General features: G+C 41.1%; 1 protein-coding gene across 1 annotated transcript; it reads right to left on the reverse strand.

Annotated features, from left to right (window-relative positions):
* Window positions 1-6,805: 6,805 nt before the first annotated feature.
* Window positions 6,806-9,642, reverse strand: LOC107540767 (uncharacterized). The gene is made up of 5 exons (XM_087813715.1): window positions 9,505-9,642; window positions 8,783-8,895; window positions 7,961-8,134; window positions 6,912-7,900; window positions 6,806-6,825 (listed from the first exon to the last, which is right to left on the reverse strand). Exons 1-5 carry the CDS (start codon window positions 9,640-9,642, stop codon window positions 6,806-6,808), a joined length of 1,434 nt encoding a protein of 477 aa, XP_087669841.1.
* Window positions 9,643-27,537: the final 17,895 nt, after the last annotated feature.

The following is a 27,537-nucleotide window of genomic DNA, read 5'->3' on the forward strand; positions in this document are numbered from 1 at the left end:
TTGTGCAAACAATTTTTGGGCAAATGACTTTATGTCAGCTAGCAACGAGGAGTGTCTGGTAATTCTGTCCTTGAGTGGGCAGGGATGTGAGAGAAAACAGTGTCAGTTGTTTGTTCATGGGTTCTTCACCAAACATTGAGAGTTTTGCCTAGAGGTGTGTACATCTGGCTATCTCTGTTGTATGGTCAGTCAGTGTCCTTCCAGCAATACCTTCCACCTTAGTTACCTAGGTCGGCACTGTCTCTCTCATTCTGACTTTTAATTCTTCAGCCTGTCAGTTAGGCCTGACTCCTCTAGAGAAAGTAGGGCCTCAGGTGGTAGCTGAAGTAGCTGGTTGTGAAACTGTAGGCAAGGTGACAAATAATGACTCAGAAATGAGAGGCGTTGTCTCCATATCTGTGTCCGTGGCAGCTCAGTGAGGCCTGCAGGTTTGGCACCTTCTGGAGTTTGCAGCTTGTATGGAAATTTAGGGCTAGCACTTTAGGCAGGGAAGCAGGAGACCAGTAGGTGGGTCAGGTCCCCTTTGAGTGGCTTGTGGAGCGTAAACATAGACACGATATTGTTTGAGGCTAACAAGAAAAATGAGGTTGTCTGTTGCTTTTTATTTACTCCCACATTGGGGATCACTTAAACTTTGCCAATTAATTTCACTTTAGCTTAATTTATTTAAGTAATAGTGAAAAAAGACAGCTTTAGTAAGTGCGCTTATGAAACCACTAAGCACAGAGTTAAAAGACTTGAGGTCTAGTTGCTATTTTGGTGTAGGTTAATAATGTACGAAGGACTCATCTGCAAAATGTGAACATTGGTCTAGCTATTCTCTGAATCCCTGCTGGTCTCCCATTATAGAGAAGGAACTTCAGGTACAATTCACACAGAGGGATATACCTTCTGACGGTAGAACTTTGTCCACATAGTTTGTATTTTTTTTTAAAAAATCTCTTCATCCACTGGGCTGAGCTTTCTTTCCAGGCAGGAGAGCACTTTCTGCATTGCTTTCCCTCTGTCAAGATATTTGAGCACTATTTCTCTGCTCTCATTAGTTTCCATTGGAAAACATCTCCTAATGTCTTGGGAAGAAGGCCCTATGGCCAGTCATTTGTGTTTCTTGATCGTGGTCTGACTTGGCTAATAGTCACCTGGGTTGATATTTAGGTATTAATTATGGTTCTATTCACAATTGAGATAAACCTTTTACTGTTCTGCTGTGACAACGTGGAATAATGACTGCGTTACAGAAAAACATAGGATTTGATTAAATACTTTTCTTCTTTGGACTCTGTTACTTTTGCATGCTGTATAATTGGGATTTGGTCATATAGGTTTCTAGTAAGAGAGGGAAAAGATGTAATTCAGACCAAGGGGAAGAAAGTTGTTTGAGGTTTTTGAGAAACAAGCGTAGAAGACACAAATTCTGGTATATGATCAATTGTTTATTTTCAGTTTTCATGCAGTTTACTTTGATGAATTCAATATGCTGAAAGGTGATTTTAATGAATACAGAATAATACACAGTTCCTATAGAAGCTTAACAGAAGCACACACACTGAGCCATGATAAAATAGCAGCTATGGGCTCTGGAACAGTGATTTTATAATTTTCACTTTTTAAATTTTTGGCAAAGATTATAGCATGAAAGTGGAGAGGTTCTCAACTTTAACCCCTCAAAAAATCATTACATGAACCCCAGTCTACCAAAATACTCATATATTTCTTAACTTACTGTCCCTAACATTGATTTCTTCCATTCACCATTTTATAGCTATAAAGATAAAAGCTTCCAACACAATAAGAAGAAACTATCACCAAAGTAAAGGAATAGTATAACATGTTAAAAAGAGATAGGAGAAGATAACCTCTCCTATCTGAAAGTAAATGGGAATTTCCTTGATTTGAATTTGTGTTCTTGACTCATTTGCCTACTCTCTGGATTAACTACTTTTCTGTTGTCTCTCACTCATAATGATGGTATTGCTGAGACTTACTAAATCCCAGCTGCTTTAAACAGTCACCTGACTGGCCATGAATAACGGGGTGGATAAAATTGCCTGATGTATTGGACCTTGAAAAGCATTCTCCATATGCGGGTCTGTCTCTGAATCCCACATGGCTACATTTAGGTCTGACACTTCCAGCCTCATTATCACTGGCCTGACTGATACTGGATCCATGGTGTCTACTGTGACCAGATCGAGATGAGACTTCTCCATGTACATTCCCTGAGTTTCCTGAGTGGTCTCCTTGTGGATCATGGTGCCACTCTTGTCCTCGTGTGCTGCTGGAGCTAGACTGACTATGGGCAGAGTTAGAAGTTCTTTGGGTGGATGCCTTACCTTGATGCAACCCAGAATGCCTAGAGTTATCTCCTGACTGGCCCTGGGGAGACCCATGCTGATGTCTTGACCTAGACCCAGTCACTGCATGGGGCGAGGTAGAAGGTCTACCTGAAACTTCAGACTGCCCTTCGCTGTCACTGGCCTGACTACTATCTGATCGCCGATGTCGGGTTGTCCTGGAGCCAGAAGATGATGGTGCGTGCCCAGTGCCTGAGTGTCTGGAGCTGTCTGGTGACAGCACATGCTTGGATTCATGTCTTCCTCTTGAGCCTGATCCTGACTGCCCATGGGATGAGACATTGTGTCCTCCAGAGGATGTCCCTGCTTGATGAGACCCAGAATGTCCAGAACTGTCTCTTGACTGGCCATGGGTAGATCCATGGTGGTACCTTGAACTGGACCCAGTCTTGTCATGGGTTGAGGGATATTGTCTACCTGAGTCTTCAGAGTGTTCTTCACTGTCGCTGGCCTGACTACTAGTGGATCTCTGATGTCTGGTTGTTCTCGACCCTGAAGATGATGGTCGTTGCCCAGTACCTGAATGTCTGGAGCTGTCTGGTGACAGCACATGCTTGGAATCTTGTCTTCCTCTTGAGCCTGATCCTGATTGCCCATGGGATGAGACATTGTGTCCTCCAGAGGATGTCCCTGCTTGATGAGACCCAGAATGTCCAGAACTGTCTCTTGACTGGCCATGGGTAGACCCATGGTGGTGCCTTGAACTGGACCCAGTCCTGTCATGGGTTGAGGGAGAATGTCTACCTGTCTCTTCAGAGTGTCCTTCACTGTCGCTTGCCTGACTACTACTGGGTCCCCGATGTCTGGTTGTTCTGGACCCTGTAGAAGATTGTCCATGCCCAGTGCCTGAGTGTCTGGAGCTGTCTGGTGACAGCACATGATTGGATTCTTGTCTTCCTCTTGAGCCTGATCCTGATTGCCCATGGGATGAGACATTGTGTCCTCCAGAGGATGTCTCTGCTTGATGAGACCCTGAGTGTCTAGAGCTGCCTGCAGACTGTCCATGACTAGACCCTTGTCTTCTGTTGGCACTTTTGTCTGACTGTCCATGGACAGACTCAGATGGCCCATGATTGGCTCTGTGCCCTTGATGGGACTCCGAATGTCCCGAGATGTCTCTTGACTGGCCATGGGTAGATCCATGGTGGTGCTTTGAACTGGACCCAGTCTTGTCATGGGTTGAGGGAGAATGTCTACCTGAGTCTTCAGAGTGTCCTTCGCTGTCACTAGCCTGACTACTAGTGGATCCCCGATGTCTGGTTTTCTTGGATCCTGAAGGTGATGGTCCGTGCCCTGTGCCTGAGTGTCTGGAGCTGTCTAGTGACAGCACATGCTTGGATTCTTGTCTTCCTCTTGAGCCTGATCCTGACTTCCCATGGGATGAGACATTGTGTCCTCCAGAGGATGTCCCTGCTTGATGAGACCCAGAATGTCCAGTGTTATCTCCTGACTGGCCTTGAGTAGATCCATGGTGGTGCCTTGAACTGGACCCAGTCCTGTCATGGGTTGAGGGATAATGTTTACCTGAGTCTTCAGAGTGTCCTTCACTGTCGCTGGCCTGACTGCTAGTGGATCCCTGATGTCTGGTTGTCTTAGGTCCTGAAGGGGAGGGTCTGTGCCCTGTGCCTGAGTGTCTGGAGCTGTCTGGTGACAGCACATGCTTGGAATCTTGTCTTCCTCTTGAGCCTGATCCTGACTGCCCATGGGATGAGACATTGTGTCCTCCAGAGGATGTCCCTGCTTGATGAGACCCAGAATGTCCAGAACTGTCTCTTGACTGGCCATGGGTAGATCCATGGTGGTGCCTTGAACTGGATCCAGTCTTGTCATGGGTTGAGGGAGAATGTCTACCTGAGTCGTCAGAGTGTCCTTCGCTGTCGCTGGCCTGACTGCTAGTGGATCCCCGATGTCTGGTTGTCTTCGGTCCTGAAGGGGAGGGTCCGTGCCCAGTACCTGATTGTCTGGAGCTGTCTGGTGACAGCACATGCTTGGTTCCTTGTCTTCCTCTTGAGCCTGATCTGGACTGCCCATGGGATGAGACATTGTGTCCTCCAGAGGATGTCTCTGCTTGATGAGACCCTGAGTGTCTGGAGCTGCCTGCAGACTGTCCATGACTAGACCCTTGTCTTCTGTTGGCACTTTTGTCTGACTGTCCATGGACAGACTCAGATGGCCCATGACTGGCTCTCTGCCCTTGATGGGACCCTGAATGTCCAGAACTGTCTCCCAACTGGCCATGGGTAGATCCATGGTGGTGCCTTGAACTGGACCCAGTCTTGTCATGGGTTGAGGGATATTGTCTACCTGAGTCTTCAGAGTGTTCTTCACTGTCACTGGCCTGACTACTAGTGGATCCCTGATGTCTGGTTGTTCGTTGCCCAGTACCTGAATGTCTGGAGCTGTCTGGTGACAGCACATGCTTGGAATCTTGTCTTCCTCTTGAGCCTGATCCTGACTGCCCATGGGATGAGACATTGTGTCCTCCAGAGGATGTCCCTGCTTGATGAGACCCAGAATGTCCAGAACTGTCTCTTGACTGGCCATGGGTAGACCCATGGTGGTGCCTTGAACTGGACCCAGTCCTGTCATGGGTTGAGGGAGAATGTCTACCTGAGTCATCAGAGTGTCCTTCACTGTCGCTGGCCTGACTGCTAGTGGATCCCCGATGTCTGGTTGTCTTAGGCCCTGAAGGGGAGGGTCCCTGCCCAGTACCTGATTGTCTGGAGCTGTCTGGTGACAGCACATGCTTGGATCCTTGTCTTCCTCTTGAGCCTGATCCGGACTGCCCATGGGATGAGACATTGTGTCCTCCAGAGGATGTCTGTGCTTGATGAGACCCTGAGTGTCTAGAGCTGCCTGCAGACTGTCCATGACTAGACCCTTGTCTCCTGTTGGCACTTGAGTCTGACTGTCCATGGACAGACTCAGATCGCCCATGATTGGCTTTCTGCTTTTGATGGGACCCAGAATGTCCAGAGCTATCTCCTGACTGGCCATGGGTAGATCCATGGTGGTGCCTTGAACTGGACCCAGTCCTGTCATGGGTTGAGGGAGAATGTCTACCTGAGTCTTCAGAGTGTCCTTCACTGTCGCTTGCCTGACTACTACTGGGTCCCCGATGTCTGGTTGTTCTGGACCCTGAAGAAGATTGTCCATGCCCAGTGCCTGAGTGTCTGGAGCTGTCTGGTGACAGCACATGCTTGGATTCTTGTCGTCCTCTTGAGCCTGATCCTGATTGCCCATGGGATGAGACATTGTGTCCTCCAGAGGATGTCTCTGCTTGATGAGACCCTGAGTGTCTAGAGCTGCCTGCAGACTGTCCATGACTAGACCCTTGTCTTCTATTGGCACTTTTGTCTGACTGTCCATGGACAGACTCAGATGGCCCATGATTGGCTCTGTGCCCTTGATGGGACTCCGAATGTCCCGAGATGTCTCTTGACTGGCCATGGGTAGATCCATGGTGGTGCTTTGAACTGGACCCAGTCTTGTCATGGGTTGAGGGAGAATGTCTACCTGAGTCTTCAGAGTGTCCTTCGCTGTCACTAGCCTGACTACTAGTGGATCCCCGATGTCTGGTTTTCTTGGATCCTGAAGGTGATGGTCCGTGCCCTGTGCCTGAGTGTCTGGAGCTGTCTGGTGACAGCACATGCTTGGATTCTTGTCTTCCTCTTGAGCCTGATCCTGACTTCCCATGGGATGAGACATTGTGTCCTCCAGAGGATGTCCCTGCTTGATGAGACCCAGAATGCCCAGAGCTATCTCCTGACTGGCCTTGGGTAGATCCATGGTGGTGCCTTGAACTGGACCCAGTCCTGTCATGGGTTGAGGGATAATGTTTACCTGAGTCTTCAGAGTGTCCTTCACTGTCGCTGGCCTGACTGCTAGTGGATTCCTGATGTCTGGTTGTCTTAGGTCCTGAAGGGGAGGGTCTGTGCCCTGTGCCTGAGTGTCTGGAGCTGTCTGGTGACAGCACATGCTTGGAATCTTGTCTTCCTCTTGAGCCTGATCCTGACTGCCCATGGGATGAGACATTGTGTCCTCCAGAGGATGTCCCTGCTTGATGAGACCCAGAATGTCCAGAACTGTCTCTTGACTGGCCATGGGTAGATCCATGGTGGTGCCTTGAACTGGATCCAGTCCTGTCATGGGTTGAGGGAGAATGTCTACCTGAGTCTTCAGAGTGTCCTTCACTGTCGCTTGCCTGACTACTACTACTGGGTCCCCGATGTCTGGTTGTTCTGGACCCTGAAGAAGATTGTCCATGTCCAGTGCCTGAGTGTCTGGAGCTGTCTGGTGACAGCACATGCTTGGATTCTTGTCGTCCTCTTGAGCCTGATCCTGATTGCCCATGGGATGAGACATTGTGTCCTCCAGAGGATGTCTCTGCTTGATGAGACCCTGAGTGTCTAGAGCTGCCTGCAGACTGTCCATGGCTAGACCCTTGTCTTCTATTGGCACTTTTGTCTGACTGTCCATGGACAGACTCAGATGGCCCATGATTGGCTCTGTGCCCTTGATGGGACTCCGAATGTCCCGAGATGTCTCTTGACTGGCCATGGGTAGATCCATGGTGGTGCTTTGAACTGGACCCAGTCTTGTCATGGCTTGAGGGAGAATGTCTACCTGAGTCTTCAGAGTGTCCTTCGCTGTCACTAGCCTGACTACTAGTGGATCCCCGATGTCTGGTTTTCTTGGATCCTGAAGGTGATGGTCCGTGCTCTGTGCCTGATTGTCTGGAGCTGTCTAGTAACAGCACATGCTTGGATTCTTGTCTTCCTCTTGAGCCTGATCCTGACTTCCCATGGGATGAGACATTGTGTCCTCCAGAGGATGTCCCTGCTTGATGAGACCCAGAATGCCCAGAGCTATCTCCTGACTGGCCTTGGGTAGATCCATGGTGGTGCCTTGAACTGGACCCAGTCCTGTCATGGGTTGAGGGATAATGTTTACCTGAGTCTTCAGTGTGTCCTTCACTGTCGCTGGCCTGACTGCTAGTGGATCCCTGATGTCTGGTTGTCTTAGGTCCTGAAGGGGAGGGTCTGTGCCCTGTGCCTGAGTGTCTGGAGCTGTCTGGTGACAGCACATGCTTGGAATCTTGTCTTCCTCTTGAGCCTGACCCTGACTGCCCATGGGATGAGACATTGTGTCCTCCAGAGGATGTCCCTGCTTGATGAGACCCAGAATGTCCAGAACTGTCTCTTGACTGGCCATGGGTAGATCCATGGTGGTGCCTTGAACTGGATCCAGTCCTGTCATGGGTTGAGGGGGAATGTCTACCTGAGTCTTCAGAGTGTCCTTCACTGTCGCTTGCCTGACTACTACTACTGGGTCCCTGATGTCTGGTTGTTCTGGACCCTGAAGAAGATTGTCCATGTCCAGTGCCTGAGTGTCTGGAGCTGTCTGGTGACAGCACATGCTTGGATCCTTGTCGTCCTCTTGAGCCTGATCCTGATTGCCCATGGGATGAGACATTATGTCCTCCAGAGGATGTCTCTACTTGATGAGACCCTGAATGTCTAGAGCTGCCTGCAGACTGTCCATGACTAGACCCTTGTCTTCTGTTGGCACTTTTGTCTGACTGTCCATGGACAGACTCAGATCGCCCATGGTTGGCTCTTTGCCCTCGTTGAGACCTAGAATGTCCAGAGCTATCTCCTGACTGGCCATGGACATCTACATGGTGGTTTCCTGAACCAGAACGCGATTGTGTTTGTGAATCTTCTGCGTGTCCTTCGCTCTCACTGCTCTGGTTAGTGCTGGACCCTTGGTTTGTAGCTCTGTTGTCATTAGAAGAGTAATGTTCATATTTATTTTTTGATGTTTTGTTTTTCTGATCTGTATACCTCTTTGTTGTTACATTTTCCTCTGTTGATTTTAACTCTACCTTTTCATTATTTTTGTTTTTTTCCAGTTGATTGTCCTTTTTCCCATATGTATTTTCTTCATATGCATATGAGTCACTATATCTTGTTCTTTTCAATTTAGCACACAGCAGTCCTGTGTTTCCGTAATCCATTTCATCATCTTTGCCGTTATTTCCTCTGATTGGGCTAACGCTTGAAAGTTCTTTTCTCCCGTGTTTTTCAGTAGAAGTTAAGCTGCTTTTCTCTTTTCCCCTTTTTTCGTGAGTTTTCTCCCCATGTGTATCTCTATGTCTATGAGTAGATGTATCACCTTTCGCACTCTTTCTTTCAGAGCTAGACCCATGTCTCTTTTTCCCTCTTCCTCTTGGGCTCTTGGATCTTTCCTTTTTTTCCTCTTCACCACTCTTTGAATGGCTAGATTTTCTTTTTCTACCCTCTTCCCCTTTTTCTTTCTCATCTTTTCCTTTTCTGTCATGTTCTACATGTTTCTTTTCATATCCCTTCTTTTTCTGCTTCTGTCCTGTGGCTTGGAAATTCTGTCTCATTTTAGACTCATAGTACACTTTGGCCAACTTGAATACCATCAGAAAAAATTCCTCGAAGTCTAATTTCTGGTTGTGGTCTATGTCAAGGATATCCATGAAGAGATCAGCAGTGTCTGGGTCATCTGGATTCTGTACAGAAGACATACAGAAAGGGAGGGTCCATTAGGCAGACTCCCATGATCAATTTAATTCCTAGTCAATTTAGGGAATGTGAATTTTTGCTACTTAAATTAAAAACCAATCTGGTGTTTTTTCTTTTATATAGTTTAGCTTATTGTGTCTTGCAGAAAACTAGAGGTAATAGAGTAAAAGAAAGAAATCTTAAACACATGTGGTGACATGAAAAGATCTGATGACAAAGTTCCTCTTTTTACTACTTCAAATATCAATATATTAGAAAGCCCATAATTGAACTATCTTTTTAACATACTGTCTCAATATTCATGATGTAGGAAGAATATTATGAAGGTTTAACTAATTGGTATTCATTTCTTTGTCATTAAATATTCATATTCTTATCCATAGAGGGTGTGTGTGCATGCACACCCCATGTGTGTGTGTATAGTGGATATAAAGGTATAAAGGAGGGAAATCAAATTTTTGAAATTTGTTTTGAAATAAGATTAAATCAATTTTTATTCCTAAAGTTAGAGCTCACAAAAATTCAGAATAATCCTTTGTGAGATTATTAATGCATCCTGAGGTGCTATACTCTTTAATCCTGGCAAATATCTTTACCTTCAGAACTGGGCGAAACTCCATTTCCAGAAGTTCCTTCAGCTCTTCTTTGCTCAGTGTGTCAGTTTCTTTGTCCGTTTTGGAATACTGTTGGAATATTTTGATGATGGCAGTGATGTTTTCCAGAAGAGTAGACATCCTTTGGAAATATAGGTGAAGCTAGAAAGAAGAAATAAAAATGTACTTTTCTTGTATTGTTTTTCTAGGTCACATCAATTATTATTGTGAATTTTCACATTTTAAACATACATCTTTTCCTAAGTAATTCATCTTTTAAAATGGAAGTTGGCCATGAAAACCTCTCTTTATCATGTACATAGTGAATATCAACACAGAGTTTGAATTATGAAAACTGCCAGTTTTTTGGTCATGAGCCCATTCATAGCAGGATTTAGATAGTCTTATAGACCTCAGTGTGCCCTAGATAAGACCATCCTTCTTGCTGACTTGGCTATTGCCCACAGCAGGATAGTAGAAAGGCCCACTGACCCAAAGCAGGAAAATTTCCTCATACCAATTAGCTGAAAGTCAATTCTCTAAAAGCAAATTTGCTAAGTGATCAGTTTGTTGAGAGGTAATTTTCTGAAAGCCAAGTTACTGAGACTCTGAACGAACATTTTTTTTCTTTCCCCCAACAATTCATGATGGTTGCAGTATTTTTAATTAGATAGGATGACTTTAATGGCGTTTCCATACTGTAAACATTTTTTTTGTTGACTGGCTTTTATTTTGCCACTTAAGGAATAGCATAACATGTAAGGAATGTTTAATATATCTCATTGCTAACCAAAAAGTAGTAAGCATGTTAAATCTGAACAAACATTTGTTGTATAAAAACATTATAAAGACTACTTTAGGAATTATAAAACCAGACATAACTCACCCTCCTCACCCTCTTCCCTTCCCCTCCCCTCAATGCAAGAGAGAAATGTTGAAAGCTTTCATCCCTGAGTTTGGGAATGAGACTGGTACACCTGCTCTCATCCTGTTCAACATGTACTGAAGGTCCTGGCCAGAGCAACAAGTTAAGAAAAAGAATTTAAAACAGAAAAATTGGGAAGGCAGTATCAAAACTGTCATTACTCCCAGAATGATATGATTTTTGTATGTGGAAAATAAAAGTACCAGTAAACTAAAATAAAATTAACAACCTTTCTGCATATAAGATAGACATAAAAATCAATTGTATTTCTGTACAAAAGCAATAAACAACTAGAAAATAAAATAAACATAAAAATCAGGAATTACCTAAGAATAAATCTAATGAAAGACATTAAAGGTCTGTACTCAGAATATTATAAATGTTATTGAGATTAATTAAAGAAGATTTAAATAAATGGAAGATTATGCTTTGTTCATCAGTTGAAAGTCTTAGTATTGTTAAGATGTCAGATCTCTGCAAATTCATTTATAGATGTAATAAAATCCCATTCAGAATCTCTGAAGTTTTAAAAGTAAATATTGATGAAGTAATTTCTAAAATTTATATGAAAATATGGAGGGCTAAGATTAACCAAGACAACCTGGATGAAGACAGACTTTGTGGACATACTAGATGTCAAACAATATTGTAAGGAATACAGCATGGCATCAGTGCAAAGTTGAACAAATGGATTAATGAAAGGTAATATAGTCCAAAATCAACAAATATTACCATGGACAATTTGATTCATGAGAAAGGTGGTGGTGCAATTCAGTAAGGAAAAGATATATATATATTTTGAAATATGGTGCTGGGTTAATTGGATTTTTATAAGGAAAAACAAATTAGTTCTCAGGTGGATTTTACATGTAAAAGTAAAAGAAGATAACATAGGAGGAATCTTTAAGACCTTGGGTAGAGAAATACTTCTTAAATAAAACTCAAAAAGTATTAGTCATAAAGAGAAAAATTGGACTGCATTAAAAGTAGGAATGCCTGTTCATTTAAGGACCTTATTAAAGCAGGGAAGATAAATGCACAGAGTGGGAGAATACATGCAAGACATTTAACCAATAAAGAGCTCTTTGACATCAATCTTAGTAATATTTTCTTGGATCTGTCTCCTTGGGTAAGGGAAACAGAAGCAAAAACAAGCAAATTGGACTACATAAAAACTAAAAAGTTTTGGTACAGTGAAGGAACACTGATAACTTGCTGAATGGGAGAAGATATTCACAAATGATAAGGGGTTAATATCCAAAATATATAAGGAACTCATACAACTTAACAAGCAATACAGTTTAAAAAATGAGCAGATGGTGTGAATAGACATTTCTCCAAAGAGCATGTACAGACAGCCAACAGACATGTGAAAAGATGCTCAGCATCACTTATCATCAGGGAAATGCAAATCAAAACCACAATAAGATACCACCCAACTCTTTTCAGAATGGCTATCATCAAAAAATCAACAAACAAGTGTTGGCAAGAATGTGGAGGAAAGAGAAGCCTCATGCACTGTGGGTGGGATTGTAAGTTAATGCATTCACTGTGGAAAACAGTATGGAGCCTACTCAAAAAATAAAAAATAGCGTTCCCATATGACACAGCAATACCACTGTTGGGTATTTCTCTGAAGAAAACAAGAACACTAATTCTAAAAGATATATGCACCCTTCTGTCCATTGCAGCATTATTTACAACAGCCAGGAAGATATGGAAGCAACCAAGGTGTCCGTTGATGGATGAATGGATAAAGAAGATGTGGTTCATATATAGAAAATGAAATATTACCCAGCAATAAAGAGGAATGAAATCTGGCCATTTGCAATAATAGGAATGACTCTAGAGGGTATTATGCCAAGTGATATATGTCAGACAGAGAAAGACAAATACCATATGATTTCACTTTTTCGTGGAATCTAAAAAAACATAACAAATGAACCAAACCAAACAGAAACAGATCTATAGATACAGAGAACAAGCTGACAGCTGTCAGAGGGGAGGGAGGTGCATTGATGGGGAAAAAGACAGGAATCATGGATAACATCTAGATTTTGGCTCCAGCAAAGAGTTATTTCTTGCCATTTCTGTTATTCCCATCTTCTCTTACCTAAAACTGCAACCCATCCCTCTGCTCCGACTCTTGTGATCTTACCCTGTTTCCCACTTAGCAGCCCAGAACGATGTTTTTAAAACATACATTCAGTTGTGTTACTGCCCCAGCCAGGGACTTCTCACGGACCCCTGTTCCTCTTGTTAAATACGCTCTAGGCACACTGGCTTCTTTTTGTTCTTCGAAAAAGTTTGCTTCTGGTTTAGAATCTTGCCCTTTGCCTTGACTGGTTCCTTTTGTCATTAAGACCTCAGCTCAAAAGATAATTCCTCAGAGAAGCCTTTCCCCGTCATTGTTTTTCTGCATCTGAAGTTCTCTCCTCCTATTACTTTACACATCACTCATTGTTCTTATTACTGTGTGAAATTTTGTTCATTCATCATTTACCGAAAGTCTTCCCCACTAAAATGTAAGTTCCTAAGAGTAGGGAGTTTTTCTTGTTCATTGATGCATAACCAGCCAAGACCTGCACTTGTCAAATATAAGGTAGTTAGTATATATATTTGTTGAATGAATGAATGAACGGAAAAGACGGCAATATAAAGAGAGTACTGAGTAGCCTCATAGAAAAAATGTACGCCCTCATTTCCCTTCTGTATTGAAATAATCTTTTAGGAACAGTTCCACCAAAAATAAGAACCCCACACATCCAGAACTTTTTGCCTTAGAGTATACACACATCCAGATTTCCACTCTGCTTAACACTGAGCAGGCAAAGTCAGATATATTTCCTCTTACTTACTTCACCAGAAGAGCGGGTAGAACGTAGCCTGAAGGAGCTGCTGGGTGCTGAGGTCTGCGGTAATGACCTTTTTATAGCAGGCCTGCCAAGGAGGAGCCATCCTCTGTAGGCTGTTCTGATTCATTTCTAACCAAACCCAGATCCACCCATATCTCCACCTCTGTTTCTCTAGTGGCATGTGTTTACTTCTTAACTTCCTCACGTACTCACCTGTACTTGCTTAATTTCCAAAATTATATGAACCCCATATATTGGAGATTTTATGGAAGGTTTCATTTGGCTATCAAAGGTTCTTTGTGTGAAGGGTTCACACCTTCTACTTTTTTTTAAATTAACACCCAGTTTGACTTGATAGGTGCTTGATAAATATCTATTGATAAATGCAGTGTCTTATTTTTGTCTCTAAAGGGGTAGAATATGCATTTATGGACAACTTTAATTTACACATTTATGGTCAACTTTAATTTATGCAGGAAGACTTCACAAGCACCTACTTGCGTGTCCCCTTTTTTATGGTCTTTTTTTGTTTTAACCCTCACCAAGGACCCTCTTAGAGAGAGGAAGAGAGAGAAGGGGAGGAGGGGGAGATGGAGATGCAAGAGAGAAACATCCATTGGTTGCCTTCTACACATGACCTGACCGGGGATTGAACCTACAGCCCAGGTATGTGCCCTGACTGGGAACTGAACCAGCAACCTTTCGGTGCACAGGACCACACTGAACCAACTGAGTCACTCTGGTCGGGCTGAAGTTCCCTTTTTTAAATCAATGAATCCTATTGCTGGACACTGGGAGAACTTGCCATGGGATGAATGTTCATCTAGAAATTATAATGAATGGAGAGAAAACAGGCAAATTTAATTTTTCCTTTTCAAAAGAGATCAAGAAAATGAGCTCTTGGGTTATAAGCAGTAATCACTAGGAGCTAGCATGAGTTTATTAGTCTATTTTTACATTGTTTTCAAGGTTATTACGTTGGTGTATCAGAGACATGTTCCATGTACTCTTCCTGTGGGTTAAAGCACGGGTTTTTTTCACTTAGTCTCACGCAGGAGACTCCTATTTTTGACCTCTCTCTTGGTTTTCAGACTATGTCGAACCCTACATCTCTGTTTGAATGTGCCTTAGTTACCTCTGTCCGTACTGTTCAAATCTGAACCCACTGTCATGCCCTGTAAGGAAATGTACTGTCTCACAGATGTCCACATGGTGGTTAGTTGCATCCCCATGCACTGACTCGCTCAAGCTACACAGAGTAATTTTTCACTTCTCCCCACTCTTTGTCTCCGCAGTCATGCCACATCATGTAAACTAGCCTTATATTCTTTGTATGCGGGCCTATTCTCTATCTCCAGTGCTGCAATTTTAGTTCTGGACCTCACCGTCTTTCAAGAGAGTATTTGTAAACAGCGTCATAACTAGCCCCTCTACTAGTAGGCTGCCTGAATCATCTTCTGATATTATCCTGTCATTTCCCCCACTGGCTTCTCTTTGCCTATAGAATTCCAAACTCCTTTATTGACACACAAGCCCCTTCTCAATAGGTATGAATCTGTATCTTTCTAGCTGCTGCTCTTATCACCTCTAGTTTATGTGAAAGTCACTCTAGACTGATTAAAATTCTTTGGGTGAACCTTCTGTGGTCCACCACTGTTGAAAATCTCTACACACTGTTCTTACTACCTGGGCAGTCCCTCAACCTTACCTTCTGTTCATCTTTGAAGACCCTTGATAATTACGATCGCCTTCGTAAAGCCTTAGCTGACATCTACAGGTAGATCGCTATCCCCTCATATACAGTACTCTGTATTTCTCTCTCTTGTAGCACTGGTGATGTTTTATTTTAGTTATTTGCTTTTGTGTCTGCACCCCACTTCCCAAATTGTGTTTCTTCTTACTCTGTGTTGCCTGGGTCGCAATCATCTCTAGTGTGTTGGGCCGTATAACAGTCCTTGGGACATGATCACGTAGGAAATGCAAGGGTGTAGCCTATCTTATTTAGGGCCAATCAGGGAGAAAATTCTTGGGGTTTTAAAAACTTCATTTAATGTTCTCGTTTGTGACCTTAGTAGATCGTGGCTTGTGTCTTTTGTGGGTCGTTAATTAACATTCACAGAACACAGGTCTTCATTTTCTCCTTCTCGTGGGTTTCATTGTCTTCGTGTGCATGTAGCTGTTGTGTTTTTGTCTGTCTCTCACCATGCTGTAATAATGATGATAGTACTATGTTGCATGTCCATTATGTGTCAATAATGGACTAAGATTTTGCATATATTGCTTCTAACGTTCAAAACAATGCCATGAGGCCATCATCTCCCCTAATTTTGAGATTAGGAAACAGAGGGATACCGTGCCCCAGGTCACCCAGCAAGTAAGTTACAAAACTAGGATCAATTCCAGGTCTTCTGATTCCAACTTGCAAATTATTTCCACCACACCACGCCACACTGGGTGTGAAATTTCTACTGTTTTATTCACTTTCTTTATATTTGTACTGTTTAAAACAGTTGTTCTCTCAAAGTGCCCCAAGACTTGGGCACTCTTATCTGTGGGTATTATTGCAAGGGCACCAGAAAGAAAAGACCATGGTGTGAGCGAGCTGAGAAAGGTGGAGTCCAGAGAGTGGCAAGGATGGAGTAATCTGGGATCTGACCTTTTGCTGAATGGAAGACCCAAATCTTGCAGATTTATGTCATTATGGAGGTCAGCCTCTAATAGTCTACTTCAGGACTGTTTTCTTGACCATGGTATGATCATTATATTTTATACATAACTTGGATGAAAATGTCAGCAGATGGCAACATTTCTTAGGAGAGGCTGAGGATTTGAGAAGATTTCAGCTCGTCTTACCAAATAGCTCAAATCTAGTAAAAGGAATATTACAGAAATAAAAGTAGAATTCTGACTTTGCCAATTAAACTTCATAAAAACTGAATGCACTCATTAGTAAAAGAAGAGTATTGTGACAGTGACAGTGTGATGTAGTAGCTGCAAAGGTAGGGCTGCATTAAAAGAAGTGCATTAGCTAGAATAAAATGAGTGGTGGTGTCCTTATCTTGACATTTGTCAGATTGTTTCCATGACTGTTTGCTCAGTCCTGATACCACTTGTCAGTAGGGATGTGGACAGTTGTTTTGTGTTCTGAGTAAAGCAAGTAGGATGATTAGGCAGATGAAGGAAATCGAGTGAGAAGCAGGTGGATAGGAGATGAAGATCTGTCTTCAGTGATGCGAGTGGCTGTTATACAGAGGAGGGATTATACTTGGGAAATCAGTATTGAGTTTCCTCAAAAAATTAAAAATGGAACTGCCATTTGATCCAGCAATCCCACTTCTGGGAACATATCCTAAAACCCCTGAAACACCAGTCAGGAAGAATATATGCACCCCTACGTTCATAGCAGCATTATTTACAATAGCTAAGATTTGGAAACAGCCCAGGTCCCCATCAGTAGGTGAGTGGATACAAAAGCTATGGGACATTCACACCATGGGATACTGTGCAGCTGTAAAGAAGAAGGATCTTGTACCCTTTCAGACAGCATGGATGGACCTGGAGATTATTATGCTAAGTGGAATAAACCAGTCAGAGAAAGACAAATACCATATGATCTATCTCACTTATTTGTGGAATCTAATGAACAAAATAAATTGAGCGATAAAATAAGTCCCGAGGCATGGAGGCATGGAGTAGACTGACATATCTTGGGGTGGGGATTGAGAAGAGATAAACCAAAGAACTTATATATTTATATACATAGCCCATGGACACAGACAATAGAATGGTAAAGGCCTGGGGTGGGGTAGGGGCTGGGCAGAGGGGGGCAAAGGGGAGGGGAGAAATGGGGGACATCTGTAATACTGTCAACAATAAAAAATATATAAATTAAAAAAAAATCTCAGATAAATGGCTAAAACTTGTTGTAAGCACATTTTGGCTTTGTACAAGGAAGAGCTTTTTAATATCAGAATTGCCCAAGCATGAACATCATTATCTTTGGAGCTAGTGTGTTCTCTGTCACTGCCTAGAGAATCTTGAACTGGATGAGATGCTGGCCATCAGCTAGTCTAGTCTCCTCGTATTGTAATTTAAGACGAATAGGTCTAGTTGCGTGATTGATAAATCAGAGTTGGGTCCCAGGCCTCCAACCCAGGACTTTTCATTCCAAATCCTCTTTGTATCGCACCAGGTTACATCAGTTATTAGGAGATGAGAGGGGGATATTTTGGAGGGGAGTCAAGTAGAGGACTATTGGGTGGATGTCTGATAAATCCCTGTTTCAACCTGAGAGCTGTGGTTCTATGATTCAAGTAAATTTCTTGCCTGGCTTGATTCAGCTCAGCTCACATGGCTCTTTGATCAGTGCAGGTTAGTAGCTGTTGGGGTAACAGGACTATCAGTTCTACTCCATAGTGTGAACAGGACACTTTGGGTTTCATTGCACTACTTCCTGCCAAACAGAGCTGATCCCCCTGGCATATTAGCTTTTTATGTTCAGCATCCTAAAGGATTTTTTTCTTAAAGCCTTTAAAATTAGTGTTCATTGAATAGGGAACTTGGAGATGCATCTTCTCTATCCTCAGAGAGGATCTATCCTTTGTTTCATTGCTATGAGACAATGAAATGCCTTCAGATGTGTTTTGGCCTTTACACTTACATATCGTGGCTGCCGGGATCAGTCAAGGAGTGAAGAAAACTCCACTAAGTCAGTAGTTATGGACAAATCACCAATTATAGGATTTCAGTTACCATCATTCAATTGTTTGTCTCTCTTTTTTCCTTCCAATTGTTGAAAAGGCATTATGTTGCCATAGTGCCTCTGGGCTGCTGATGTGGGTCACGTTGTCCTAGTTTAAGGGAACAGCCCTTTGAGATGTGTGACTGAGGCAGTAGGAGTGAAGGGGAGTTGGACTTTGTGGTTAAATGATTTCCTAAAGGAGTTGTTGTCATCTGGGAGGTGCTGTTTTGGGGTTGACATTTTTCCATGTTGAATATTCTTGTGGATTCCTTGGCATAGTTGTAGCTGATATTCCTGCTTAGTCATACAGTGGTGGAGCAGTACCTGGCAAGGACACGTTTATTGGGAGCATGTATTTGACCGAACAGTAGGGAAGGAAAGTAATGTTGATCCCAATAAAATTTTTCAAGTTGCATACAGTGACCCCAGATTCTGCCTTCTTCAGTCTCTTCCCCGCCTCACACACACACATACACACACACACATGCAGAAGTGAGTGGATACACATAGACTAGCATACACCCAATGAGATTTGTGTGAGACAGACAGAACAGAGAGAATTACAATGAAAGATAAATCTTTTTAATAGTGAAGACATTCTCAAGGAAGTACTTGTATCAATAAACTATAATTTTTCCCCTAAAAGTTATGGTGGTTTGTTGAATTGCTCCCGTACAATTGCAGAGATGGCCAGAAGCATTGTAGGGTGTGAAGGGAGTTACATCTATGCAGTAAGTGTGTTATAGGAAAGTTTTTTTCTAATAATTAAGAACAAAAGCAATAACAGAAAAAAATCATAGGTGGAATAATAGAAAAGCAACAGATCACCCCATGTAGTTAGGAAAAAAGCATTCATGACTTACTTTTGAATGGTTATGAACAGAGAGATTGTGAGATTTTTAGAGTGGCCATATCAGCAATGACTGGTATCAGTAGTAAAAGATGGACCAGTTACCACTTTGTGTCCCATGGGAACAGTGAGTTTTGGTGACAGAGTGGTGCAGCATTAGGAAACTGCAAAAAAAAAAAAAATCCAAGAACAAGCCAGGGCAGGGACATTATGGTCATTCTGACCAGATTTTACCAATGTCACCATTCACACAGGGGCTAGGATAGGCCAGTAACTATAGGAGAATGTGGAAGATTGGAGGGTTTGGAACTTGGAAGACGCCCTTACTCTTCTTTCTTACCTGTTTCCTTATGTTTGGGGACATAATAGACACATAGTTGAGAATGTATTCTGGAGGGACATTTTCTGCAGGTATGTTAGGGAAGTCCAGTTAAGAGATGGGTCAGGGTATTAAGAGATGAATGGATCATTTATTCATTCACCAAACATTTGTGTTCAGCTGGCTTCTCACCAGTCACTGAGCTGGTCAGAGGGCTATCAATGGAGAAGACATGCTCCCTGTCCTCAGAGAGTTCACAGTCTAATGAAGAAAGCAGACATGTAAACAATGTGATGTGTGTGTAATAATAGAGGCATTTATGAATTATTGTGCAAGGACAGATGACCGAGCAACTCATTCGCTTCTATTTTAAACATCTCCCCCCAGCTTTACTGAAGAATAACTGACAAATACAACTATATATGTTTAAAGTATACAATGTGATGATCTGATACACGTTGTGGAATGATTACCAACATTAAGATAATTAAACACCTCATATAGTTAACGTTTTGTGTGTGAGTGGTGGGAACTCTCTCTTTTTTTTAAAAAAAAAATATTGATTTCAGAGAGAGGAAGGGAGAGGGGGGAGAGAGAGAGAGAGAGAGAGAGAGAGAAATATCAATGATGAGAGAGTCATTGATCGGCTACCTCCTGCAGGCCCCCAACCAGGGATCAAGCCCACAACCCAGGCATGTGCCCTGCCTGGGAACTGGACCCCGATCACCTGGATCCTAGATTGATGCTCAACCTCTGAGCCACGCCCAGCCAGGCAAGAACTCTTAAAATATACTGCCAGCAACTTTTAAGTATACAGTATCATATTGTTGACTATAGTCACCATGCTTAACATTAAGTCCTCAGAACTTATTTTGCTTATAACTGAAAACTTGGACTCTTGACCTACATTTTCCTCTTCCCCTACTCCCCAGTTCCTGGAAGCCACGTATCTATTCTTTGTTTCTATGAAATTGGCTTTTTTTTGGATCCCACATATAAGTGATACCATACAGAATTTTTCTGTATACTAAAAGAATTTGTCTTTTTCTGTCTGACTTAATTCATTTGCAATAATGCTCCCCAGGCTCATCCATGTTGTCACAAAAGGCAGGATTTTATTTATTTAATTTTTTTTATAGCTGAATAACATCCCACTTAACACATATATCCTATAATATCTATATCCACTCATCCATTGAAGGGCATTTTGGTTGTTCTATATCTTGTCTATCATGAATAATGCTTCAGTGAACACAGGAATGCAGATGACTCTTTGAGATAATTGATTTCATTTTCCAGGAGTGGGATTGCTGGGTTGTATGGCTGTTCAGTTTTCAATTATTTGAGGAAACTTCAAACTGTTTTCCAAAAATGTCTATTTAGATCCTTTGCCTATTTTTAATTGGATTATTTGCTGCTTTGTTATTGACTTGTATAAGTTCTTTATGTGTGTTCAATTTATTGATTGTCTCCTTTGCTGTGCAGAAGCTATTTAGTTTAATGTAGCTCCACTCCTTTATTTTGACTTCTCCTCTTTTAGACAGATTGTGAGGAGGTGGTATTTGAGCTGAGGTCTGAAGAATGCACTTACTGGGTTGTGTGGGCAAGAAGAGGAGGGGATGGACTTGAAAGGTCTTTTGGAAAGGGCTTGAAAGCCACGTAAGTGAATTGGATACTGTCTTATTTACATTGGTTAGTAGCTAAAGAGTTTTTAAGTATAAAAGTGGCAGGATCTGATATTTTTAGTTAAAAGAACTCTACTAAGAATATAGATGGTGAATTGAGTTTTGATACAGGCCAGGTCGCAGGCAGTTTGAAAAAAGGAGAGATAGTGAGGTTTCAAACAAAAGCGTTGCAGGGGGAGGAGGGAGCAGACGTTTCAAAAGCAGAGCTCGCAGGTACAGCGGATGGGGGAGCTGAGGGAGGGCAAAGAGCCGGAGGCAATAGTTTAGAGTCTTGACGGGCAGCTTTGAGAGGGGCAAGCTCCATGAAGTAGGCTGTGACAGGTGGATAGAAGAAAACGATGGAGGAGCCAGGAAAGGAGTTTAGATGGGCAGGTGATGGGGAGTCGGTAACAATATCAGTTAATGGGGATCAGTACCCTAGGGTCATCTCTCAGGCCAGAATTTTATCTTGGGCAGTAAGAAAAGCTGAAAAATCAAGAATAATTCCTAACATGAGACACTGAGGCACGAGGAACCAGGCAGACACCTTGCTACCCCAGCTGAGAGGGATCAAAGTTAGATTAGTGGCGCAGGTGACCTGATCCTGACTCCTGAGCTTTGGGGAACGTCTGTCCTTACATCCCTCCTGCTGAAGGTCAGTACTTGTTCCGCCTGATGGAAATTTCACTAAACTTCCAGCACCCGAGGACCCCTCCATCTGTTCTGCACCCACTTTTTATCAACTTTGACTTTAGTCTCCTTCTGGAGGCCTCCTGGCTACTTAGCATTCATCTGATCTCACCACCTACACCCTGTACATTAGGCAGGCGTTGGATTGATAATCCTCATGATCATCGGTGTAGCCTGGCTTCAGACTCTAAATATGCCACACCCCGGCCACCCCAGTATAATTGGGGAAGGGCCCAAAGTAGCGCACATGGCATAGCTGTGTGGCCGGAAGGGTTGCATAGTCTAATAGCCTGGGAACTGCCGGGTTCATAAGGTGAACGTCAGGGCCACTCTGGAGTTACAGCGCCGTATTCCTGACAATTTCTATTTAGAGAAAAATTTAGAAACAGTCATTCAGGACTCTAAAGTACCATAGGTCCAAAAGAATCACTGGTCAAAAACTAAAACCATTTCCCTTAAAAACAGGAACAAGACAGGGATGTTCACTTTCAACACTCTTATAAAACAAGTGTGACTTCACGAGTCTAATGATGCTGTTTTTGTCCACCTTAAAGTTGTGATCCTGTTGAGTGGGACCTGCACTCTTGCCCCACCAACATTCCTGCTTGTTTTATCAGCATCTCCTAAAGTATGGCCTGATTTTCTTTGTTTCTTAGAGCATTTGTTTCTGAGGATTTAACTTATTTTAGGATATCCAGGCAAGTTGGGGCAAAGTCCCCCAGGGCTGGATAGGACAACGTTTTGTGGCATCCCATAGTGTTGACTTTTAAGCCAGCGTGTTAGTCTGGAGCCCACATCTTTTGTCTTCGGCTTTTTCAGGATGACTTCTCTGCCCTTCTGTGGCAGTGCTTGAGGAACTGAGGTAGTTGTTTAATCATTTTGATTTATATTTCCCTGATTCTACCTCCTTGATTTGTTTATCATTTTTCTAATCAGGCCATCAGTTACTCTTGCAAAGTGTACTCTGGCAGTATTTTATATATATTTATGCCTAAAGGAAGTCATAGAAAATTATTTGCAGTTCTTTTTACAAAATGAATTTAGTAATCCTCAACTAATCTTTTTATTTTTCCCATGAACTTTATTATTATATGAACTTATTAGATGAGGAATATGACAAAGTTGAACTGAAATAACACCAGAGAGTGAGAAACATCGATTGGTTGCCTCCAATACGAGCCCCAATGGGGGTTCAACCTGCCACCTGGGTGTGTGTCCTGACCGGGAATCGAACCTGCAACCTTTCGGTGCACAGGATGACGCTCAGCCAACGGAGCCACACTGGCTAGGGCCCCTTCTAGGTTTTTAAATTAGATTTAAAATTTTTCTCCATGAAGGTATTATGTAGTCATTAATTTCTAGTTACTTTATATTTTTGTTGCTACTCTGAATGATTCTTGTTTTTTAAAACACATCATGATGGGTTACTGTTGGTGAGGAAAATGTTTTTAGCTTTTATAAGTTAACTTTACTGACCGACTGGCTAAATTATATGATTAATTGTAATAATTTTCGGATTGTGTTTTTTTCTACCTATAATATCTATTCATCAGCAAATAATGACAGTTTTTTCTCTTTATTCCCCCAATCAAAATACTTCTTTCTTTCTTTCTTTCTTTCTTTCTTTCTTTCTTTCTTTCTTTCTTTCTTTCTTTCTTTCTTTCTTTCTTTCTTTCTTTCTTTCTTTCTTTCTTTCTTTCTTTCTTTCTTTCTTTCTTTCTTTCTTTCTTTCTTTCTTTCTTTCTTTCTTTCTTTCTTTCTTTCTTTCTTTCTTTCTTTCTTTCTTTCTTTCTTTCTTTCTTTCTTTCTTTCTCTTCTCTCTCTCTCTCTCTCTCTCTCTCTCTCTCTCTCTCTCTCTCTCTCTTTCTTTCTTCTTTCTTTCTCCTTTCTTTCTTTCTTTCTCCTTTCTTTCTTTCTTTCTTTCTTTCTTTCTTTCTTTCTTTCTTTCTTTCTTTCTTTCTTTCTTTCTTTCTTTCTTTCTTTCTTTCTTTCTTTCTTTCTTTCCTTTCTTTCTTTCTTTCTTTCTTTCTTTCTTTCTCTCTCTCTCTCTCTCTCTCTCTCTCTCTCTCCCTCCCTCCCTCCCTCCCTCCCTCCCTCCCTCCCTCCCTCTCTTTCTTTCTTTCTTTGGCAGGACACCTCATACTTTGTTAAACACTAACAATGCCATTGTCCCTGTTTCTGAAGGGAATGCCTCTAAGGCTTTTTCATGAATTATGAGCTATACTGTAAATTCTTGGTATATAAGCTTTACGAAGTTAATCAACTTCCCATCTATTTTTAGTTTGAGCTTTTATCAAATACATTTTCTTCTTTAACTCGCATAGCATTATTGCTCTCTTTTGGTTTATTAATATGGCAAATTACAAAGGTGGATTATCTGATTTTGAGTCCTTTTTGCATTCCTGGTATAAACCTGGGTTGATCATGATATATATTATTATTTTTAAAGCCACCGTTGAATATAGTTAGGCAATATCTTATTTAGTATTTTTAAATATAGGTTCATAAATTAAATGTGACTAATTTTCTTTTGCTGTATCGTTCACATCTAGTTATAGAATTAAGATGACAGCATTTGATAAAATTAGCTGGATAGCTATCACTTTTTCTCTTTTCTGGAATAATTTGTATAAAATAAGAACTGTTTCTTGAATGTCCAATAGAACTTGTGCTAATAATGTAGGTATCCTTTTTTTCAAGGTGAGAAAACCTTTTATTATTACTTAAAATTTTCAATATTTATTGGCCTAACAGATTTATCTATTTTCTTTTCTTGCATCAGTTTTGGCAATTTATATTTTTTCTTATATATATATAAAATATATTTATATGTAAATATTTATATATTTATAAATATATTAAAATATTTATATATAAAAAGATATAAAAATATTTATATATAAAATATTTTTTATATATCTCCTTTTAATCTAAGTTTTTAAATGTGTTAGCTTATGTTCAGTGATCACATCTCCTTTCTTGTTATGTATTTTATTATATATATAATTTTTATTCTTGGATTAATCTTGGCAGAAGTCCATCTTATTAATCATTTCAAAGAAATAGCTTTTGTTTATGTTAATGCTCATTATTTTTGTTCCTTATTTCAAATTCCTTGATTTCTGACTTTATTTACTCCTTTGCTGCTTCCTCCTCTTTTCCCATGCCTTCATTCGAATGTTTAGCACACCTCTGTTTACTCTTTTTGTTTCCTGATAAATGTATTTAATACCATCCATTTCCCTCTAAGAATTGTTTGATTTCTGTCCCACAAATTTTGATATGCAGTATTTTTATCATAATTTAGTTCTAAGTATTTCTCAATTCTCTTCATTATTTCTTTTTAACCCAAAGAATATTTGGTTTCCAAAGATATGAAGTTATTTTTAGCTCTTTATTTGCTATTAATTATTTACTATATTATGATCAGAGAGAATAGGCTATATGATGTTGATCTTCCAGAATTTATTCCTTTATAGCCTGAGTGGTCTATTTTTCTGGCTGCAGAACGTATCCTAGAAGTATGCATGTTCTCAGTTTAGTGGATAAAGGGTTCTATATATTTGTAATAGCTCAAGCTGGATAATCTGTCATGTAGTGTTAATTATACGTGCTATGTTATACAGCAGATCTCTAGAACTTAAGCATCTAGCATAACAAAATTTATATAATCTACTAAACAAGTCCCCCTTTCCTGCTTCCCCTGCCCCTGGAAACTGTGATTCTGATCTCTGCTTCTGTAAGTTTGGCTATTTTATTTCTTTTTCATCTTTACCAGAAGACATGCTTAGAGAGAAGAAGGGAGAGAGAGAAACATCAATTGGTTGCCCCCCATACATGCCCCTACCGGAGGTTGAACCTGCATCGTAGCTATGTGCCCGGACTGGTAATTGAACTGCAACCTTTTGGTGTGTGGGCAACACTCCAACCAACTGAACTACCCAGCCAGGGCAGAGAGTTATTTTTAAAAAAATATGTTAACATGTATTGGATTTATTATTATTAAATAAATAAATATTGTTTAACTTCTCTGTTTTAATTTCTTACATGGAAAATAGTGATAGATATAATCCATAGAAACAAAAGCTCTTGGGGCTCCTCAGTAATTTTTAAGAGCAAATAGAGGACCTGAGACAGAAAAGCCTGAGAATCACTTCTTTATGGAAATAATTGTTCATTAAATGGATAAAAAAATTATTTCTAAAGTAGATAACGAGAAAGCTATGGCTTACCTTCACCCTGAACATGATCTTTGTGCTCAATGGCTAGGCTCTAAGTACTGTAAAGAACTGAAATTTTTTCCTATTCAATAAGTGAAGTCGATTTCCTTGCAATTATATTCTCTAAATAGAATGCTGACAAGAGCCAAATCCATACTAGAGAAGTGACTCTACAAACAAGAAATTTTGACTAAAGCTTGGAGACCTGCCATACAAAATAGGTCCATTTTAGGGTCCTTCATAAATGCTTGGATCTCCTCCCAAGTTACATCTTTTCCTATATGCCCTGATTGTGTAGGGCTAGAGCATTGCCCTTTTCACCTATAGGTATTATACTCAACCTTTGTCCTCAGAATTACCCTGACTTAATATAGTTTGTCCCATGGTTCTTGATTCCCAATCCTCAAGCTCACCAGAGAACTTTCTTTCCTTTATTCTCTGAAAGCTCATAGTCAAATACATTCTGGTTAAATATAAAAGCTTCATCATCAGTAACTTTTACTGCTTTGGCTGTTCAAAAGTGCTTTTCTTTTCAGCAAATGACACACCCTGTGAATGAGTAGTGAGAATCATTAGCGAGAATTGCTTACATTGAAATACTTGGAAAAAGACATTTTTAGCATTCAGAATATCATTTTGCTTTGTCCTCTGGGGGCTTTTCCTCTGGGTCATTGTGAGGAAATTAAATAAAAATGTTTATTTTATATTCTATGCTAAAAAAATTCAGTCACTCAGTAAGAGGCCTAAATACCCCATTTTAATGTCATACTTTATCCTTAACAGAAATGGGTACAAAGCAGGGAAATACCTTAATCAATCATTAAAGGAGGGACCCCTTTGGTATTGGAGAGGATTTTATGGCCGCAGGCAACATACAATGAGCCCATTTGGGATGGGTAATTGGTATGCTTTTCTTCTGTTTAAGTGAAAGAAGGGCTTACTGTAAGCACATGTTCTTAGAAAAATTTTAGGAAGGAATGCATATAGAAGTTGAGGATTTGGGGAAGTGATTTTGTTAAGACTATCCATGTCTGTCCACAGACCTAAGTGAGTGAAGCCAGCTTCAGTGTGGGGGAGGCATTCAAAAATGATGGAAACTCTGATGAGCTGACTCACACATGTCCAGTCCAAAGTGAGCTTATAACTTCTCAGATCTGGCTGGTTGTTCAGAAGGAATGTTGGCCCAGGGTTGCTGGATATTTGGCTTAAGAGAAAATGGAAATCCAGGGACTTTTTCTTTTTGGTGTGATATGCTAATTTCTAAACATTTTATCTAATTTGTATTTTAAAAATGCGAACCAGTAGTATGCTGGCCAAATGAAACACATTGGTAGACTAGCTATGCCTTAATAGTCACTTTTGAACTTCTAGGTTTCTGTATGTGACCAATGGCCTCACCCAAATTTTATACCATATAAAGAAAGTACCAACAAAGTTCACTCTTTCCTCAAAGTCTCTCTCTTTTTTTTTTTTTCCTTTCTATAGACTTGCTCTGTCTGCTTGATGACTCAAGCCACAAATCTAGCAGGTCATCTTAGACACCTTCATCTCACTCACGCACTGTATACCATGTAACCACAGATCTTTTCAGAAATATGTTTTGTATCTAGCCCTTCTTCTGTACTCTATGTAACCTCTGTCATCTTTTACCTAGATTATTGTAGTAACCTCCAAATTAGTCTCCAGACCTCTAGTATTTCCCCTCTTACACACACATATACGCATGCGTGCGCGCGCGCGCACACACACACACACACACGAATCTTCCCTAG

The sequence above is a fragment of the Miniopterus natalensis genome, unplaced genomic scaffold, assembly GCF_054644295.1.
Source record: "Miniopterus natalensis isolate mMinNat1 unplaced genomic scaffold, mMinNat1.hap1 Scaffold_125, whole genome shotgun sequence".
NCBI classification, from domain to species: domain Eukaryota; kingdom Metazoa; phylum Chordata; class Mammalia; order Chiroptera; family Miniopteridae; genus Miniopterus; species Miniopterus natalensis.

Bases quoted from the DNA above. Each gene is read 5' to 3' on its own strand.
- LOC107540767 (XM_087813715.1), bottom strand. From the start codon at position 9,642: ATGTCTACTCTTCTGGAAAACATCACTGCCATCATCAAAATATTCCAA. The intron at 8,135-8,782 runs GTACTATGAGTC...TAATGACAACAG, and splicing joins GTATTCAAGTTGGCCAAAGT to AGCTACAAACCAAGGGTCCA. The intron at 7,901-7,960 runs GCGATCTGAGTC...ACAAGGGTCTAG, and splicing joins GGGCAAAGAGCCAACCATGG to TCATGGACAGTCTGCAGGCA.